This window comes from Eutrigla gurnardus (assembly GCF_963514095.1).
Source record: "Eutrigla gurnardus genome assembly, chromosome: 21".
Lineage (NCBI taxonomy): Eukaryota > Metazoa > Chordata > Actinopteri > Perciformes > Triglidae > Eutrigla > Eutrigla gurnardus.
Genome location: NC_139932.1, coordinates 5,285,268 through 5,307,226, shown reverse-complemented (window position 1 = coordinate 5,307,226; position 21,959 = coordinate 5,285,268). Strand labels below are relative to the sequence as shown.

Here is a 21,959-nt window from a genome sequence, read left to right as displayed (position 1 = left end):
TCCCAAAATGTCAAATTATACATTTTTGTTATTCTGTCTGATTTACAAATCCTCTCATTCATACAGCTGAGAGATGGAAAAAAAAAAGTTCCTTCAGAATTTGTTCTCCCAGCTGTTGCGATAAAAACTTAAGACTGGAATTGGCCAAATGCTTTCAATTAGGGGGCCGACCTTGATTGGCCCCTGCGAGTTCTCCCTCGTCGGGGATCGGCCCACGCTGTCTCCCCCCTGTGCTGTCCGCTGTCCTGGGCGTGGCCTGTCCACTGTATGTCCACTTTGTGTCCGATCCACTCCCGTACTGTCTCACTGTCACAACTGCATCCCCAGTAGAGAGAGAGAGAGAGAGAGAGAGAGAGAGAGAGGAAAGAGAAGTCAAAGGTCAAAGTTTCACCTTTCATTGACAGATATCAGGGATTGTTTAACATGCCGGTTCTGTTGCTCTGAGAAAAGATTGACTGGGAAACAATGTGAAGATCTGGACGCTACCAGCTGCTTTTAAAAAACTAAAAACCAACGTTGAACATGGGTCAGACCGCTGCAGATCCCCTGGCTTTAAACCAAATCTTCAACCTGCAACGCTCTAAATATTTTATCTTTATAGTACAAATATCCACGTTGCTGTACATTATGTGCTCTCTGGCACATTAGGGCCTCTTTTTCTTTCATCACTGCACAAGTCCACCAAGTCTGTTATTAAATATTGATTGTGTGGTTCAGGCAAGGCATACAATAAACTGCCCTCAGTCTGTGGATCCTACCCGTGGATAGATAATATTACACCTCTATTATTGTCGACGTGTGGCCTGTAATTCAAGAGCATGTCTGCAGCTCCCTATTTTATTTTTTCTTTACTTTTGGGTTTTTGTATGCGCTGTTATAGAATAATTTTTTCAAACGTGAAGTCCGCCACAAAAGGGAATGTGTGAGGCAGCGGGGTGATGTGTATTTAGCAACCATGTCTCCTACGACTAAACTGCACCCTCAATTATGTTTCCATCGAGATATCGCACATTGAAACGTCAAAACCTACAAAACCAACTCAACAAAAGCACTTGGTTCCCACGGGACACGAACAGCGGTCTCCAGGTTGAAGGTTCTATTTATTTCTAACCATCTCAACCTCCCTATGCAGACTTCCACGGACATATTTGAAATTAAATGTAATCCAAGGCAAAATACATTCCCTCAAAACGTAATACACATTGCAGTTCTGTTGTGTGGGAATGTTATCTGGGAGAGGAAGCTGCTATTTAGATGGTTGCACACCCACAATCAGCAGCCGTTTAGTCCTACCGGGGAGGAAGTGAGCATCTGCAGACGACCGCTACATCAGCTGTCGGCCGGGACGTTCGAGATTCAAGGTGAGGTCCGCACATTAAGACACACAACTCCGTTCTGAACATTTTCGACATGTGTGGACGTTTGAAGGCCGACGCTGGCAGAACGGGCAGCTTCTTTTAATCTGACCATTTTTAAAGTGCAGGGGAATTCAAGGACACGGCAACATTCGAGTCTTTTTAGTCCAAAAGCCTTTGACAACATTTAGGCCACAAAACATTAGAGTACTGCTTTTTTAAAAACCCACGGCAAAAAGTAAAGATTTTGGAAGCCATGTCTGATGTACACTATTACCAGCTTTTTAAAAATAATGTAAATACATGATAATAGTTAAATGTGTCATTCTTTTGCTACTTTTCCCATTGTGCTCCTCCTGGGTGTTTTGAAATCTTCCAAAACACCCATCATGAAGCCTCTCTGCTGCATAGAATAAATAACACATGAATAAATCCCACAATCAATGGCAGACTATTTATAGTGAGTATAGACCGCGGCGATACTGGATCAATAGACCAAACACAAAGACATTGTTTGCAAATGAAAGTAGAGGAATTGCACTCGATGAAACCTTAGCACAATGCCGGCGGTTTTCTTTGCAGCGCTGTAAGTGATTCAGGTCATATTTGGATGCAGGTAAAATGTAGTAGATGAAATGCATTATGCAGCTGATCAGCAGGCAATTTGTTACCACCCTGTGAATGTTTTTTGAAGATACAAGAAGCTCTTAAACCACCAAACCACGCAGCTAGTCTATTATTCATGCCTTCACAAGAGGTAGAAACAAGACATGCCGCAGGGGCTGAGAACACACACACACACACACACACACACACTCACACACAGGGCTTCAATCAGTCACGTTCCCAACGGAAGCATGGAAGCTGCCTTCCTGCGAGGAGCGCCGAGGAGGAGCCGAGGCTGTGGGATGGAGAGCAGGAAATTGGTCCGATCATAGAGAGGAAGCGTTTGATTGGAGCTGATGAAGATTAACTTCTCCAACAGAGCAGCGCGCAGGAAACCGGATCATCTCTGATGGAGTTCCCTCGGGGGGAGGGGGTCAAAGGTCGGAGGAGTTTTGCTGCTCACGTTAGTTTGAAAAACTGTATGTTTTGTTTTGTTTTTTTGTCGGAAAGAAGCAATTTCTTCAGGTCACAACAACATCAGAGACATGATTACAACCAAGGACACATCTGATTCCACATTTTACACAAGGACACGTTCAGAGTGAGGGGAGGAAATGACTCAGTAAGGTTCTTACATATAATACAGCAGCATTCTCAGCTAAATAATAAATATCAACCCCCGAGTGTCTTGACTTCACGATTATTGAGGTGCTGGTTCCAATGCCAGATGAATGGCCTCACAATTTAATCATTGAGAATAAGTGATTTCTACTCATCAGGCATTTGGTTAGCGTCTTAGCAGGCGAACACATAAAAAATCAAATTTAAAGCAAACAAGTGTTTATTAACAGCAATTTTCATACTGTACCTTGACTTTAACTTGTATTAAATATCACGTTCGGTTCAACCTTGTTGATATTTAACATTTCTGCAAACCACAGAGCAATGAGCGAACCCAAGACCAAGTGAATTTTGCATGACCATTATTGAAAGTTACGTTGTATAATAACCACTATAACAAGCGTCCACTGTGGTTGGGTGGGAATGGCCAAACAAACATGACTGTTCCTGTTCTGTTGTGTTCTGTGTGAAACCTAAACCTAAAATGATTTTGCACTTGTTACTCTTGCCTGCAATGTTATGTTAGAAAGTACACTCCAGGTGACTCTGACTTTTTTAGGCGAGTTACGCTGTCACGGTTGTCATGGTTGTTACACGCTATGTTTTCCACTATGTTGTTACGCTATGTTGTTACGGTATGTTGTTACACTATGTTGTTACATTAACATTGGTATGTTGGCTTGTGACGTTAGCTTGTTACGTTACCTTGTTACACTACCTTGTTACGCTACCTTGTTACGTTAGCTTGTTACCTTAGTTTGTTACCTTAGTTTGTTACGCTAACTTATGTTAACTTGTTACGTTACCTTTTTACGTTACCTTGTTACGTTACCTTGTTACGTTACCTTGTTAGGTTACCTTGTTATGTTAACTTGTTATGTTAACTTGTTACGTTACCTTGTTACGTTACCTTATGTTAGCTTGTTACGTTACCTTATGTTAGCTTGTTACGTTACCTTGTTATGTTACCATGTTATGTTACCTTGTTTCATTAGGTTGTTATATTCAGTAAACATAAGCCATAAATAAGACATACGGTATTTTTGTTTCAGAAAAATCGATATTCCAAGTACATCCTGGTCTGCAGAAGGTAACATGCCAAGATTTTTTCTGACAATTGGGTCCCTGTTATCAAATACATGTTGTGTATTCTTTCTAAGCCCACAGTATCATTCCTATACCATAGTGACATTGTGTAACGAAAAGATACAGACCGGCTCACTGTAGCTCAATATCCATTTGTAATATATCCTTATTCTATGTTACACAACAACAAAGGCAACTAAACAGTTAAGCGTGGCCAGCTACGTTGTTGGAGTCACTGCTTAAAAGTTGCTGAAGCGCTTCTTGATGTACTTATAGCATTTTAATAGCACCAGGAACCGGCCAACGATGGAATGGTGGAACAAAAACATATGATCCAAGAAGACACAAAATACAAAATCAAAACACTGGCACAAAAAATGTATACAAAAATTACGCAAAAATGTTTTTCACTTTCTTTTAACAGTAGAGTACAGTCACACACGCATACAGTAATAATCCAACCTCTCTGGTTAGCAAACATCTTTATATAACATATAAACATTTACATATAATTTGCAGCATTTTAAGATCAAAAAAGAAAAAAATGTGTTCAATAAAATGAATATTATGATGTCACTTTTGCAAGACGGGACTGTCACAGACATCCTGACCACAACATTTCACCCAATCATTTTTTGAAAGCAAATGTGTTTTTAAAAAATATATATAATTTGCACCGTATTAAATCAACAATTGACGAATTGTAGAGCCGTGTTATTACTTTTGTACAAGCGTTATACATCAAGCTACACTATCATTATCATACAGCCAACGTTATCATTAACATCGGTTTCTTTTACTTTGAAGGAGCAAGCAAGAGAGCAAAGATTTTAATTTTTTTCTCCACTTTTGAGACTTCTCTTTGAATTCACTGTGCCACAGAGCAAACAAGGCAACTGAGACAGAAATTCTAAATAAAGGCCCTCTTTGGTATGCAGGTAATTAAATTATAGTGTTGATCAAAGGGAGGCCTGCAGAGAGGGGTTTTCTTTTTGTCCTTTTTTTACATTTTCCCACCATTTTGTATTCATTCCTTTGAAGAACTGAAGTGACTCATTCCCCTTTGTTAGACAAAATATTCACTGAATTGTTATGCTTATGCAATGCTTAAGCTTGTTGGCAGTACATGGAAGAACCGGAGGAATATATAAAACACAGTTGCCAAAAGACTTAATGCATGTGGCTTAAAGTCGCCAGCGTTAGGTGATACGATGCTGCCATCTTGTGCCGATAGCGGGAAGTAAATCCTGATGCAGTGACTTCAGGATGTCCGGCAGTAAAACCAAGAAATGCATACTGAAACACAGTGATATCACATAAAAGAGGCCATCACGTGTGTGAGGATTGTTATTCCACACTGATGTTTGGGCGTGCCGGATCTCAGATCAGTGTTTTGAGCTTTGATCTCTGCTGGAGATGTGTGTGTGTGTGTGTGTGTGTGTGTGTGTGTGTGTGTGTGTGTGTGTGTGTGTGTGTGTGTGTGTGTGCGTGCATGCGTGCACAGCTGTGCTCACACCAACGCCCTTGAAGGCGACTTTCAAATTGAGGTTTATTTCTTGTGCACCTGGACAGCTCAGTCACTCACCTGTTGCACCTGCAGTGAGGTTTTCCACCAAAAAGTTGCTAACAGCATATGAAAGGAGACGCTTTCATATGCTGTTAGCAACTTTTTTGATGACTGTGGCTGAAAGGTGACATAAGATGCACCTTTTATCACACTTCTATGTCAGCTACAGTAGCTCTTCACTGGTGAATAGTTTACCATCAAACCAAGTCACACAACATCTAGCACAAGAGCTACTGAAATGTGTGATGTGTGTTCCCACATTGTTTTCATTGGGCTAATAATAGAGTGCCTTTTGATTCATTAAGTTTGGTGTTGAATGTTACTGGTATGAAAGTTCTTTATTTCCGTCAGCTTCACTGCAAAGTTTCTTTACTTTCTGAAATAACATTACATCTGTGTAGGAGTTTGTTTAATTCTGATGGATATCATTTTGGGCAATGGTGCACGTCAGCCTCTTGTGGCCAAAATTAGTATTTCAACAGCAAACACTTCCAAAACCTGCCTATAAACATTTGTTTCCACTTGTTTCACAGATTTTCTTTTTATATAAGAAACTTAGAAATATTATTCCAGCAAAAAAATATTTTTCTCACCTGTTTTTAAGTCATAAAGGCAGGAACAAAACAATTCATACCAAACTTACTAAATGGATCACCAGAATGTCTCAATTGCCTCTCAGGGAATACATTTCATTGAAAGAGACAATTCAGGAAGCCATGAATTGCCATGACATATTTAGCAGACTGTTTGGCCAGAGCCAAACCCTTGGAGGTGTTGATTGCTCTAACTGGTCCTGGTCCACCTGGTCCCGCCGCTTTCCTGCTTTAAAGCTCCGCCTTTCTGACCGTGAGCTCTCTCTTTGCTTCTCCTCTGTCGTCCTCTAGGTAACACGTACCTGATTCCACTGATAATTGCATCCTGTTGTTTTCTTAGTTGTTTTTGAGTTTACTAACAAGATCTTTATTTAAATTCATAACTTATTGTTTACCTTCAACCTGCGTCTCTCTCTCTCTCTCTCTCTCTCTCTCTTTTGCCATGGCTTTAGAGCCGGACTGTGACAACAGTACATCACAAGTATGTTAGCGCCTGTTCTTAAGTCATACACACACAGAAGAGACAACATTTAGATCAGACTTCTAAAATGGATCATCAGAATTAGTTTCTCTCTCTGTGAGCTGAATATTACATAGATGTTTCTGATCTGATTGCAGGGCTATAAGAGAATGATCCTACTTCTCTCTTGATGTATTATCTCAGTAAACATTGTAAACATGAGTTTATGTCTCAATGTCTAGTTTAAAGTCTTCTTCAATCCAGCATGATGTTCATTTAATGGTGACGGACTGTTCATGACTGCAGCCAAGCTACCAATGCAGTTAGCTACTAAGATGACTAACTCTTAGCTGTAAAGTTGACCTTGAATGATAATGCTAACTTTGTTAGCAGCTTCACCACAATCCAGATGGATCCAGATCCAGTGAGGTTACTGCTTGTGTTCATCAGATCCACCTGTTGCTCCTCTGCAGTCCAAATAAGGTCACTTCCTTCACTGGTTGCAAAAATTCCAAGATGGCGACGGCCAAAATCCAAGATGGGGACGGCCTGAATACAGAACGCGGGACTTCAAAACCGTAGCCCACAAACCAATGGGAGACGTTGCAATGACTACGTCCACTTCTTATTTACAGTCTATGTTGTTGACCATCAGACAGCCAGCTGGCACGCCTGCATGTGGTAACTGGTTCTAACTGCTTCATTCATTTGTTTTATGCTGTGTAGGAGTCCAACTGCAGACTTACTGCACAAATCCTCCCGTGTTGCACAAGCGCTAACATTATAACACACATGGCATGAAGGAGACAATCAGAGTCCTGCACCCGATTCACCACATGTCAGTATAACAAACTGTGTAATGTGTGCGACTTGTGGTGGGTTAACCTGTGCTTTATATTTTATTCTCTATGATATAAAAGCTGCATGTAAATCTTTCCTTAACACAGCCAGCTGGAACGACCATTAAACCAGCACTTAAAAAACTTGGCATCGTTGTAGCAACTGCATATTTCTGCATTTTCTGTTCTTTTATGCAGATAAAAAACCTTTGGACTATAGTTTCGAGTAAATTGCACATAACTTTCAGTGTTGTTTGAACCTCATTCTGCCACTAAAGGCTTACTCCTAACACACTTCCTCATCACCTCCCTCTTTGTGTGTGTTCTCTAAATGTCACCACGGTGTGCCGCGGCGTTGAGCACTTGTAGGTGGAACTGATGTAGAATTTGTTGCAGCGCCGCAATCACCGGCCTAATAGACCGTGAAATCAACACTCGCAGCAGGGCGAAGCCATGAGTCGTGTCCCTCTCGTTGCCCCCTTAACATGCTCACGTGACCCATTAGGGTAACAAATAGGCCATGACGCCTGGCATTAACAAGGTAAGTGGTACAGGTCTGCGGCACAGTCTAGATGTTGGACTATAAAACCTATTACCGTCACCTGATTGGCTGCGGGGGCCGTGATGCTGCTTCCTGCCACTGAGCTGTAAACACACTGAGGCGTATTGATCGATCAGGACCACACATCCATTCCAATCGCTTGTAGTTCCACCGTCCGCTCGTCCTCAGATTTACCTTGTGATCCACCGGAACGCGAGTCCCTGACAGCTGACGGACACGTCCAATAAATGAACACAACATCCAGCAAATGAATAAATCAATCGCTGACTCGTTGAGTCTGACATTGTTGGAGAAAGTCGATACTACCGCTATAGAAAACCCCAGTTGTACCAATGTTGCTTAAACCAAACTTAACTCAATTTAGGAGCTTTCTTACGCTCTCTATACATCTTATTGAATCCCAGAAACACATTATTTCCAGTAGCTGCTTCTGCATCTATGACTTTAATGGAAGGTAAACCAGGCTCAAAATGATTTGTCTACCTCTTTAAAGCAAACACAAACCTTGAAAAAGGCCCCTCACGTCAATGGACCGAGTTGTCTTCAAAAGGAAAACACTCTGTTAAAACAACAGAATACATAAATGCATAATAATGAAATAACATGCTGCATGTCAGCAACCTGGGATTTACATTTTTATCTTCTTTTTTTAAAGCAATCCATCAGAATTGTATTTTTATACATCACTTTTATTTTTACATATTTGTATTTACCCTTTCATTCAATTGAAAGCATATTGATATAGGTATACCCACACAAAGCAGTAAAAAAGGACAATATTTAATATGAATTTAATATAATATTCAAGTAGCACTGTAGGCAACCTATATGGCTTATATGGCTTTAACTAACGAGAATCATTCATTTGGAATTACACACAGTTCACAGCAGTCAAATATAAGTCACTGAAATAGCATTAAGACCTACACTTTGGGTAGAATTTAAGAATTTAATTGAATAAATAGTTGTTAAATTGTATCCTCATACAAGGAATTTAACAGGAAAAAAGAACTAAAATGTCTATTGTGTATGGATATACACAGACTGGATGATTATGTGTGGTATTTACATGTAAAGATGTCTATACGGTATCTTGTAGGACGTATATTGACAGTGACAGATATCATTGGCATATTAAGAATCAATTGTGCATTAAAAACTGCAAAATTATAATATTATTGACAGTTTATTGACAGTGTTTTACTGAGTCAGTCTCATAGACTGTTTTATATCAGAACTGGTCATCGTCCAGGTGACGTTACCTCTTGGTTTGTGGACTACGGTCCATCAACATTTTTGCAACCAGTGAAGGAAGTGACCATATTTGGACTGTGGAGGAGCGACGGGTGGAGCTGATGAAGGCAGGCAGCAGAACGGCACTCTTACTGGATCTGGATCCATCTGGACTCTGGTGTGAAGATGCTAACAAAGTTAGATTCATAATTCAAGGTCAACTTTACAGTCATCTTCGTAGCTCACTGCATTGGTAGAGTGGTAACGACCTGTCAATCATAAGGTAGCCCCGCCCTTTCAGCCCAACTGAACGCATCTATTTGCATCTTTGCATTGACTTTGTAGCCTTTGCAATAGCGCCAAGTAAAAAATTCATTAGGGATTTAACGCGAACACACTTTAATAATGAACGTAAACGTAAAAGAAGAAAAGTCCACAGGACCCTTTAATGTGCCTTCAACCCCCATAGATAGGATCACAACCAAACGCAGGCTCCACGTGTCAATGAAGCGAGTTTCTCTGCTGGTTGTTTGACCCCAGGACTCGAGGTCACAGGTGACCCAGTTCTCCTCTCTCTACTGCTGCTGCGTGTGAAAGCGTCAGGTGGAGTCCCAGCCAGCAGCCAGCTCTGCAGTCAATAATGTGGTCTGCCAGGGGGCTTCAACACTTCCTCTCTATAAACAGCGTGCTCTCTCAAGTAAATAGTGCAGCCCTCATTATGCACTCTGGCTGTGTGGTTAAGGCTCCTCCAGGGCCTCCTCCGCCTGCTGCAACAGAAGTGAAACACAACACAGCAGATGAGGCCGGCTCCATGAAGCTGCGCTGAGCACATTCAACACCCCGCCGCCCTCAGCTTAGTGCGGCAGAGGAAAGCTGGGGAATCTGCAGGACGGACAGGGACGAACTTTAATGACCTTTTTAAACAGCAATCAGCCCCAACAGTCAGACAGTCCCAACTCTTCTTTCTTTCCCGTCCTCGCATGCAAGAAAACATGCAGATTATGGAACGTCATGTTTAAGACTTCCCTTTCTCATCATGTTGAAACCCGAGCAACATTTGAGACGTTTGAAACCCCAGTCAGCAAGAGTCGTGATCCCCCCACCTCGTCCTTCTGGTCGCATCCAAGTTGCATGTTGAAGAAAGCTAAATTGAAAACTTTTACAGACCTTTTTTAAAGAGGAAATCAAATGCAAATACATTTTGATTGCATTCCTTTCCCCCCTCATTATGTCTCGGTTGTAAAAGCAACATTTCTGACATTTTTCAAGCCTCTTTTCCACAGAAACATGCCAGTAACAGCCCTTTCATGATCATCACAACTCTTTTTTTCTTTGCCTTTCTTGTCCTTTACTTTCTTTTTAAGTCCAATTTGAAAGAAATCTGATTCAAGCCTCTTTTTTTTTAAAGACTATGAAAATGTAAAAAATAACTTGTAAGGCACCTGGAGGCTGTTGACGGTTAAATATAGTCATTTGTTATAAAACATTTTCCCCAGCGCTGCCTTACCTTTCCTTCATAAATTGCATTTAATCTGGAGACTGCAGGTCATTTTAGACTGAAACCTGCCAATGAGATCTATAGAAATAGGAGTATGGACATAGAACTAAATAAACTATCTTTATTGCATCACAGATAGATCATCTTCTTGCGTGAAGATCATAGAGGACAAATACAAAATATGAGTGGATTAAAAAATGTTTTAACACATTATGTGAGTCTTTACTTTCTGATCATTTCTGGAGTCAGACTCACATGACAATATTCATGATTATTAAATTCACAGTAATAAATTAATTGAGTGTTTTTTAAACGTGATCCATAAATCCTGAATAGTTGCATCATAGTGTGGACAAAGACTTCAGTTACATTGATTCACGTATCTCTCTACACCTCGTATCGTTGCTCCACTGATCTAAAACATCAGCTCAGTGCTGTGAGTCACTTTACTTTCTACAGAAGTGGCCTGCAACATAATGGCTCTGAGATCCTGCTACATAGATTTGAATGGGAAGGTCCCTTCTACTGCTATCTTATTTCTATGCTCATTGCTATTGTGATAATCCCGCATGTCTTTCCTTTTCTATTCCCTTTCCCATCATGTCCAACCTGCTTGAATTCCAAAAAGCTAAAAGAAAATGCCAAAAACCATTCAGATGTTTGCCTCCCTCCTCTCCTCCCACTGTTTCTCCATAGAAACCATGCTGTGGCCGAGTGGAGCTCCTACACATCACCTGCCTATAGAGGTCAGTGTGAACTTAAAGAACCACAGTTACAACAGGCCAGCAGAGCCTCAGGCAGATGTACATTGTTGTGTCGTAGTTACATGAAAATGACACAAGATACATGTTGGTATATCAAAGTAATGTCAGCTGTGTCTTTTTAAACAGGAGAACTCCAGAAAGGCGAGCCTGAAAAAGGCCATTTGTTGCATGTTTACATTTGAAGTTTGTATTCACTTGTTATTCTTTCAGAAATCACAAGGAGGATTCAGGCTTGAGTAATTCCAGCGGGTTCATTGATATTAGCTTGCAATTTAGCCCCTCATCCAGCAACAGCTATTTATTTATTTGTTTCTTTTTTATAGAAAAAATTGATTATATTCATTATTTTTTAGGCTTTAGACATGACTTTAATTTGTATCAAAGTGCTGTGAGTTATGTGGTATAAATGAAATGACATATATATACAAGACAGTCTTGGGCGAGTCCAGCTTGATATTTTCCTACAGCTTGTTTACTTGATTATGATTATTCATTGAATATGACACTTTTATAAATAAGTTAATCTCGTTTCATATTTTGCACCTTTGGCTTGAAATAAATTACCAAATAAATAACCAAAATCAAATGCTCAAGGCTTCCATGTTTTTATTTTATTTTAACATGTAATATGTAATTGCTGTGAACTGTGTGCAATTCCAAATGAATGACTTGCTTTAGTTAAAGCCATATAGGCTGCGTACAGCTAATTTAATAATATATTACATATTGTACTTTATACCGCACTGTGTATGTGTATTTATTAACTTAAGCAGATAGTAGAAGATTTATAATGAAAAAATGTAATCAATAAATACACTGATGTATTATTACACCAGTTAGACATTATTGAGCCCCATGGAGGGGGACTAAATAAAGTACTTTTCTAATATGATACTTTTGCATTTGTGTATGAGTATACTGCTCCATATCAAGATACTTTTAGTTGAATAAAGGATCAATACAAACATGTAAAATAAAAGTGATGTAGCTTTTAAAGTTGTGAAATTATCAAAGGAATACATACAAATATATTTATAAGAGTATTGTTTTGTGTCATAAAAAGGACTCAGGGTCTGGTTTAATAATATGAACAACAGCAAAATATATATAAACACAAATAAACACACAAAATAAAAAGTTTTTGAAGGTTGAATTCATTATGAATAGTTTATTGTTGTTTGTTAATGATAATTGTTATTTTGACACATGATTGCCCACGGTGACAGTTCTAGTAGAGACCGAATCACACAGCGGTGCCGGTAATGTGGTCGCAGGCTGGACGGAGCTGCAGCAGCAGCAGCATCTTCCGCCGGTGAGGTCAGATCAGCCCGGCGGGCGGCGCATTGCTACCTGGCTGACATCCTGCACGGCTTCTTCCCACACGGAGTTTGAGAAGTGCTCTGGACTTCCTGGTACGGGACCATGGACGTGTTGTGCTCCAGTCTGTCCGGGGAACTACCTGCAGCGATGTGAGCGCGGAGGACCCGTCGAGTTGAGAGCAAGGTGAGCCCTTCGTGAGTTTGTTAGCACCGGCGACGTTAGCTAATGTTGGGAGCAGATGGGGGAACTTGTCGAGCTCCTGAAATGCATCTGTCAGTGCAAACGGCTGCGTTGCTGCGGGGCTGAATGACGGTAGCTCATTAACGGTAGCTTTTCAAAGTGAACCGGGGCATGGCGCCCGGGCTTTGGGGACTTTGTTGGCCGTCTTAGCGAAATTGTTTGTGTTATTTCACGTTTACGAAAGGGAATTCATTGTGTTTTATTATTGTAAACTTTGTGCTTATTTGTATTCACCGAGGCCTACCTAGCCAAACCCACCACTGTTGAGCTAGCAGAGTACAACAAGGAGGCTTCCGGTATCGTCCCTCAAAATAAAAGTCTTATTTACAAGCAAATATGTAACGTTTTTTTTGGGGTGAATAGTTTACACTCGCTGATATAAAGCAAACACTATACGTGGATATTTGTAGCAAATCAATCAATCCCCAAAGTAAGCTCATACTTGTATGTGCTGCGTCCTCTTATCTGTGTTATTAGTGGTTGTACAACTAATACGAGAATGGTGGCAGCACGAGTTTATAATCTGACAAAGATTATGGTGTTTTAAGTGAATTTCACATGGAAAGAAAAGTAAATTCAAGAAGTAGAGGGGCATATGGGATCCATTACTTTATAACACAATTTAATAATCCCAACAACACTCTTTAAAAATGAAAATGAAAGGGAATATTTTAATTGAAAATATAACATTGATGCATTGAGATCTACAGCAAAGCTCGTGGCTATATTTTTAAAAACGTTTTTTCGTGTATGAAATTCATTCATCAGTTCGTACTTAGCCAGTCTTTTATTTTGAATGTCAAGGCGTTTTAATTCCGTTTGTATTTTGGTTGAATGTTTCCAGCTTCACATGGCCGAAACCCCCGAGGTAGCCTCCCGCAACGGAATCAATACGGCCCGTGCACCAATCACCGCTCCCCATAGGCTCAAGTCGCGAGCTCCGAGGCTCCCGATTGGCTGCAACGTCCCGTCACTCAGTTTGATGAGCTCCGAGCTTCTCCTGCTGCATTTGTGGCGTTCAAATGAAACGAGGAGCTCAGTGTTGAAATAAAACAATACGTGGATATAAACAGGCTCGGTTGGATTCGGGTTGTTTCGGTGCGTGTGTTTAGGAAAGTTGAGCACTGTGTGCTATTTCCTGACACACCGGAGAGGATAGTTACCTTTGGAGAAAGGTGCGTTAAGTTGCACGGAACTAGAATAAAAGCGGATACAAAGCGATTTAATTTCAAAATAAAAGCGTGAGGGTACGGAACGTACGTAACCACCTTGTTATTTTACGCGTATATATATAGTAAAATATTATATTTAATTTAGAGTATAAAAATACTGTACACATACAGATGTAACTGCATACAGTAATTTCTACACAATGACGCTGGAATGCACTGATAAGAGTGCTAAAAGGCTTTAAAACAGTGTATGTTTGATCATTTCTCAGTAGCTATTACACCAACTGACTGTTATGTAAGATCTAACAATGTCATCATTCCTTATTAGTTAGAGTAGAGGGAATGCTAATGAAATGGTGATTTTTATTTTGAAACTTGAGGTAGGAAATAAGATCTATACATGCTGTGAGCTTGACGATCGTGTGTCTTTCAATCCTTCCTATCCCGCTTCGGGATAATGCGGCTTAGCGCAGTCAGGGGCTTTACAGTTTGAAAACAGCATGTAGTGTGGACCACTGTGACTGAAATGTGGTTGCAACACCCTGAAGTTCTTTAATCTGTAGTCCACCTGCAGACATGGAGGCTGATGTTTGACTTCCAGCAGAGACAAGCTGAGAAAAAGACCAAGTGATTGATCAGAAAGATGCCTGTTTCTCCTGCAGCCCCCCCACCAGTACAGTCTGAGTTATGGTCGCTCCTCTGGTGTTCGGTGTCGAGCTGGGATGAAATGAGCATGTCAGGATGTGTCAGGGTCAGCCTATTCGCTTTATCAGCTTTTATGTGGAGCCGCTGCCGCCGCTTTGCTGCTGAGTTGCTTTTCTGGGATCAGCCCTTTCCCAGCTCTGATGCAAAATGGAGATAGAAAGCTGAACAGCATTCCTGTTGAAGGCAGGTCCCCTCGCACTACTACTGCTACTAATTAGAATGGCAGTAGTACTATAATATCTTTAGGTTAATACTACAAACAGCAAATACAAGCCCTGTTCAAACTTTGCTACGCACAAACCCAGCAAACTTTAAATCGCCTCCTCTTATCTTTTTGTTTCTTCTCAACTTTTGAAGACAAAAACAGAATACAAAAAGTTGGTCAACAAAAGAAACTACAGCAAAATGAAACAATGAATGGATATGAAAAAAGGCTGTGTGTGTGTGTGTGTGTGTGTAGGAGGGAAGATGGTTGTGTTACATATAACATCCATTCCTTGTATGTGCAGAGGAAAGAGAGAAAATGCATTAAAATAATGACAATATAGCGAATAGAATAACAACAACATAAATAATAATAATAACACATTCTCCATTTACTTTGCTGACAGCTGAATGAGTTTTTGAATCATATCTGCACCGCTCACATTCTAGCACTACTGCTGCACTATTGTTTATTGTCTGGAAGCAAATTTATGATGGACGAACTCAGTTTGAGAATCTGGAGCCACACGTGTGTTTGAGGTCTCTAAGAGTTTGTGGCCTGAGCTGACCGGCTGGTGTGGCTTATTTTTTGCAGCGGGATTAAATAATCGCCGCCGCTGCATTTTGAGGTTAAATGTGTAACGAGCCTTCATGCAAGGACACCGTTGGTCAACACTCAAACTCTCGCCGACTTTTCTTTTTTAGAGAGTCGGTGAATGTGAGGCACGCTGCCGGTAATTAACTACGGCACATGGTCCTTTTTAAGTCTGTAGTGCAACATTTAGACAGGACAAGATGCCTTCACTGACACGACTGAAATCTAAACATTGTTTTAACGCTCTCATTTTGCTTGGAAGTCTATATTTTGTCCGAACAGCCTATAAGCCAAATGTATTCAACTGAAAGAGGCTTTAAAAGATTTGGCTTATAGGCTGTTGCTGCATGCTGGAACGTTTTGACAGTTTCAGCACTTGTTGTGCCAAAACGTGTTCACATAGTGTCATTAAGACTGGTTCAGGTTTATATTAATAATATAATAATAAAACGCTGGATTATATCTCCCAAGCTTTTAGTCAAATCCAGATTTCCAGGCACAAAACGTTCACGTCTCCCAGAAGCGACTCAGCCGTCCTGCAGCTGGTGTGCAGCATATGTAGTATTTGAAATGCACACACCTACCTCAATATATGAATCTAACCACACAACCAGTTTGGCTGAAGAACAGAATATATGTGAAGGATTTAAGAAAAAGTTCCTTGAGCTGCAGGCAGCTGTTGGCTCCGAGGCTCGGTGGCAGAGAGGAAATGGAAAAGCCCCGCAGTCGTCAGGGTCAACAAGCACAAATTAGTTCATCTCCTTCTTCTGCTCCCACTTCCATCTCCGTTCCAGCGCCGGCAGAGCGCTCCACAAACAATTGAGCGAGCCTGCGTCTGTGTGTGTGAGAAATTGAAAGTGTGTGTGTTCTTGTTGAAATGGCAGTTTATTTGCGAGGCTGCGCAAATAAGGCGGCTCACCCGACTCAAAAGCAGGTTTTGTGCGACTGGATGTGTGTAACATAGCAACAGTGTTTCTGGGTTTCTGTGTCTTCCTATGAAATAACTCCGTGTTCCTCCTGTAGGACGGCGACCCTCAGAAACACAGATGTTTGTTTCTTTTTTAAACAAAGCATATGTTGATTCATTTTCTTATTCCGTCTCTTTCTGACTCGGCGTGTAAAAATTGCGACATGCTCCTTAAAGTTGACTAATTAACATCTCATTTGTTTAGTACGAAAACGGTGTAACAACAAAAAGAGGTTGTGGTTTTAGTGGCGCTGCCATGTTGGATTCTTTGATTTATGAGTTTGGGTCTTTATGCTAAGCTAGGCTAACTGGCTGCAGCTTTGTATTTAATGCACAGCCCTGAGAGCGGTACCATGGATTGGTATTGTTTGAAAACAATGGCGATGCCAGGAGGACCAACACCAGAATCCTTAAAGTGAGACCGACACATATCACGTGACTAGAAGCTGTGTGTGTTGCACTGGCTAGCTAAACGGCGCTGTACATTGTCATACAGCGGTTACTGCTAACAACGCCATCCCTGAACCCACGATGGCGGGACCACGTTATCGCCCGCCGGAGTCGCCCCCAAGGTCAAAACCATTGGCTCCTTTAGCACTGTTGTTAGTATCGTTAGCTGCTAGCCGCCAGCTCGGCTATCTCTGGGTTCAGAGCCGTGTGCAGGCGGGCCAACAATCAGATCACCCTCAACAGATGTGTGCACCAAAACGATGGACTACAGCTCCCATTTGAAAATGTATTATGGAAATGCCTTTGCAAAAACATATTTACCGTTTAAATATTTCACGTAAATAAAAAGCTGAAACATCCCATGAAGCGGTGTGAAACCCTGTGTGGCGAGATGAAGTGTTTGAGTAAAGAGCAGCTGATTACTACACGACGGGCTGCAGATGTAGTCCACACACACACACACACACACCGGGGAGGGTTTCTACATTCCCTCACTGTGGTCCAGGCCTTGGCACAGAGCTGCTGCTGCTGCCGGTCTTTATTGGCTGCTGATCCCCGCTGGCTCCGTCCTCCGCTCTCTCTTTTAATGCCCAGCTTCTGAACAACACCACCAGATGCTGAGCCGCCCTCTGGCCTGCCTGTGTGTGTGTGTGTGTGTGTGTGTGTGTGTGTGTGTGTGTGTGTGTGTGTGAGGAGGGGGGTAGCATTGGCTCCTGACCCCTGCATCAGATGTAACTAACCTGGCGTCCAACACTCACAGCAGTGTTTGGGCCAACATGGGTTTCCGAAGGCCGATGCAGATAAAGTGGGAGCCGTTTTCCTTTGGGTGGATAGTTATAGTTACTGCACTTCAGAGAGGTCGGACCAGTCTGAGGTTTACATGGTGACTCTTTAACACACCATAACCACAGTTACACATCCGCCCCGGCCGCCGGCCTGCTGAGTTTACAACCCCGAACAAAAGAGCTCCTGTTTCTCCAACAGCACTGTCGTTTGACAGAACCGATCGTTTTTTTGGCTTGTATTCTGGTTTAATTTATTTTATACACTTATTTTATCTTTAATGGTTTTTCAGGAGGGTGTGAAAGTGCACATACGTTATAACATAGCTCATCTTATTTATTATTTGTATATAATTTGTGTGTTGAGGACGATATGAAAATCTCACGTCATGATTATCCTGACCAAATGAGGCTCTACTTTTCACTTCTTTACCACGATAACAAGCTAGACAGATTTTTTAAATTGTTAAAAGTGTCATATTGTGTGTGTGTGTGTGTGTGTGTGTGTGTGTGTGTGTGTTGTGTAGTATATATATTTTAATTATATATCACATTTTTGTTTTTCAAGTTCAAAGTCAATGAGTAATTGTGTGAAAATGATGATCTTTTTGCCATAATCAAGCAGCCTTACTTACACTGCGTTTGATTGGACGGCAGCTGTCTAGCGTCAGTCTTGATAACTGGCTGGAGTCCCAGCTCGGGACAGAGATGTGGACATATGGTGGATCTAATCCCAGGTCGCACAGATAATAGGGTTGTTCCGTGAGCCCGGATGGGTCCGCTTCAGCCCCATGTGATGATCTCCGGGACAGCCACGGCACGCTGGTTGGGTAGGACGGACCACGTCTCCTTCCTTTAGCTGATTCTTGACTGGACTTGTGTTGTTTCTGCTGGAGACCAGAGAGAACGAAAGATCCTGAGCTCTCAGTAACTTCTACCTGCTTTGGCTTCCAGTTTCACTTTGCCTGTGTTGCTGTTTGTCCTTTCACATTATGTTCCTTGTTATGTTCCTGCTGGCTGATCCCTGTCGCCGTGTGGTGAACTGGCGGGATGCTTTTATTTTGAATTTTGAGGAAATGCAGTGTGTTAGTGGACCTTACGATGGTGTGTGGGCCCCTCGAGTAAGTCATCATGATAAACAACATGCTGCTGTGTGTTGCCACGGTGACTCGTTTGCTTCTGGCCATTTCGGGTGTTCGTTTTAGAGGCAGCTGTTGCAAAGAGGCTCTTAAATCCACACGGAGCTAGAAGATGAAGACTTTACTTTACTTTACTTACTACAAGAAAGAATACTAATTATTTTGGAGAACAAAATTATAACAATATCAATAATATGGAAGATCTGAGCAGGATGGGACCTTTGTCACTAAATGAACTGTGAACTGGCGCTTTCTTTCATTTAACTTTAAAAGTGCTACATTCAAAATTCAGAACATATCTACCTCAGCTCGCCTCCCAAATTGGCGACGGCTGAGCCGGCAGGTCGCAGCTAACAGTACAAACAATGGCAACAGTGCCGACTGAGCTAAGAGGGCCTGAGGTGGAACCACAGGGAGGGTGCTGCTTCGATCGTCTCTCTCTCTCCACCAGAGACAGCCATCGTCTCTCTCTCTCCACCAGAGACAGCCATCGTCTCTCTCTCTCTCCTCCAGAGACAGCCATCGTCTCTCTTTCTCTCTCCACCAGAGACAGGGATGGTCTCTCTCTCTCGACCAGAGACAGCAGGGCTCCAGAGTGCGACCATTTTGGTCGCATATGCGACCAAAATTTTTATGAGTGCGACTGAAAAAAATTGTAGGTCGCACTGGTGCACCTAACGCTGCTCGGGTGAAAAAAAAAATCATAAGCGCAGCATCTCTTTATGTTCTCCTGACGGTATCGTGGTCTAAACCAATAAGAGACAGAGCTCGGGCGGGTCCTTGCCTCTGATTGGCTGTGGTCCTTTTCACTGCTGTAAATTGTGTCAGTTCGAAAATGCGAGCGAGCAGAGCAGGTACTCTGAGCGCTTCGACAATGAGTGCTGAGCGCTTCGATTTTCTTTGAAAATGAAGAGAGTCAGAAAGCCTCGCCCAGAGACTAATTAAAAAGCCCAAAAATATGCCTTCAGACAGGACTGGTTGAAGCAATTTCCCTGGCTGATGTACGATGAAGAAAGGGACTCAATGCACTGCATTTATTGTCGGGAGTGCGGTCAGCATTTGGCCGGTAATAGTGTGTTTGTGGAGGAGTCAACAACATTTCGCATCGAGACGTTGAAAAAGCGCAATATGTCCAAAAAGCATACTACATGCCGTGATAAGTGTGTTAATAAAGTGGCCTCTCATCCAGCTGCATTTCAGCGTCAGGCTGTATCAATCACGTCCGCTGAGGAATCTGAAATGATTATAAAATTCAACGTCGCATACAATATTGCAAAGGAGGAGTTGCCGTTCACTAAATTTAAGTCCGAAATTATTCTGATGAAAAAAATGCCGACACTAAAGAACAAGACAGCTGCGGAGGTTGGAAACGCCACGTACACGTCATTCATGATTGACGGCGACACAGACGTCTCTACGAAGGAGTGCGTTATTGTCTACTGCCGCATTTTGCGTAAAGGGAGGCCGGTCAACATGTTAATTGGACATGTCCGGTGGAGCATGGACACGCACAGTGTTTGAAGGTCCACATTACAGCATGAGAGATCATGAATAGGAAATTGTATAGTAGCCTATTCCTAATATTATTATTAAAAATGAATAGCCTAAGTAAAAATATAATTAGGCTAGGCTAAGATCACATAAACAGTTTTCCATTTGCAATCTATAGACTAGTGACCTGTATGATCTTTTTATTGTGCCACAAAGCAAGCATTTACTGCGCTTGGGCATCAGTGTGCAGATTGGCTGGAGAAAACGGTTCCTCTGGGTGCTGATGGTGCTGCAGTTAACCTAGGCCATAAGGGGGGTGTCATTATGTAAAAGGAGAGCGATAAAAAGGTGACTTTTTGGCGTTAAAGGCGACGCAATGAAAAATGTGGGTGCACCTAAATTTTGTGCTGGTGCACCTAAAAAAAAAAGTTAGGCGCACCAGTGCAACCAATGCAAAAAGTTAGTCTGGAGCCCTGGACAGCGATGGTCTCTCTCTCTCTCCACCAGAGACAGCCATCGTCTCTCTCTCTCTCCACCAGAGACAGCCATAGTCTCTCTCTCTCTCCACCAGAGACAGCCATAGTCTCTCTCTCTCTCCTCCAGAGACAGCCATCGTCTCTCTTTCTCTCTCCACCAGAGACAGGGATGGTCTCTCTCTCTCTCCAGCAGCGTTTGAATGAACCTCTGCACAGGTTGCTGCTCTGCTGCTGAAGCATTCTGCAGACCTGTGCTGGTTCCGCCGCCCTGCAGGATGTCGGATCCCCTAGCATCTGCAGTAGTTGTGTCCATGGAAACAAAACCTGCATCCCCCCCCCCACTTTCCCTGCTCATCCTCGTCCAGCAAGCATCTGCAGGGTGATCAGATGACCCATTATTACCGCATACTGTCATCAGATTACTGTTATTAGTCCAATGACCGGGGTGATTGGGATGGGTGACACACACACACACACACACACACACACACACACACACACGCTGCGGCTGTTCATTCACTCACCCTGCAACCTGCCATTTATCTCCCAGTGAATATGTTAATCAGCAGGCTCATATCCTTAATCAATGTGTGTGTGTGTGTGTGTGTGTGTGTGTGTGTGTGTGTGTGTGTGTGTGTGTGTGTGTGTGTGTGTGTGTGTGTGTGTGTGTGTGTGTGTGTGTGTGTGTGTGTGTGTGTGTGTGTGTGTGTGTGTGAGAGAGAGACAGTACAATTCAAAATTACAATTTCAATGACATCTGATTGCATTGGTGTAATCAGATGTCATTTCAATTCGCCAAAGACTAAATATCTTGTTTTGTGTGTCTGTTTTCGTCTGGATGTGCAGATGTGATTGTATATGTTTCTCTGGTTTCCTCCTCAGGTCATGAGTTCCTCTAGGAAAGACCCAGTGGAGAATAACCTCACCTGTCCAAAGCCCCACCCTACCTGGGCCTCAACCTGCCCCCCACTCCTGGACTCCCACCATGAGTAAGTTCACACTTTTATTCATCAGAAACTGCCTTTTCACATCTCTCTTCCGCTGCTTTGTTGTGACGCTTGCAGCACATTGTGATATGTGATTTCTTGTTTTACACTCCAGTCAAACACCCAGCCAGCATCTGTGACCTTTAAATTAGGAAGTGAGAAACACCATGAGAACACCCTGACATGCCTGGAAGCTTCTAACCTTCCGTTTTAACCCATGAATTTGAGATTGAGTCACTTACTGGAAC

The 21,959-nt window shown here is 42.1% G+C and overlaps 1 protein-coding gene across 1 annotated transcript in view; it reads left to right on the top strand.

Annotated features, from left to right (window-relative positions):
• The first annotated feature begins 12,487 nt into the window (after positions 1-12,487).
• Positions 12,488-21,959, top strand: part of usp6nl (USP6 N-terminal like) — an 86,645-nt gene continuing 77,173 nt past the window's right edge. The window contains exons 1-2 of the mRNA XM_084039098.1: positions 12,488-12,687; positions 21,608-21,714. Of these exons, the coding sequence (XP_083895224.1) occupies positions 21,711-21,714 (4 nt within the window). The 5' untranslated portion in view covers positions 12,488-12,687; positions 21,608-21,710. The remainder of the gene's footprint in view (positions 12,688-21,607; positions 21,715-21,959) is intronic.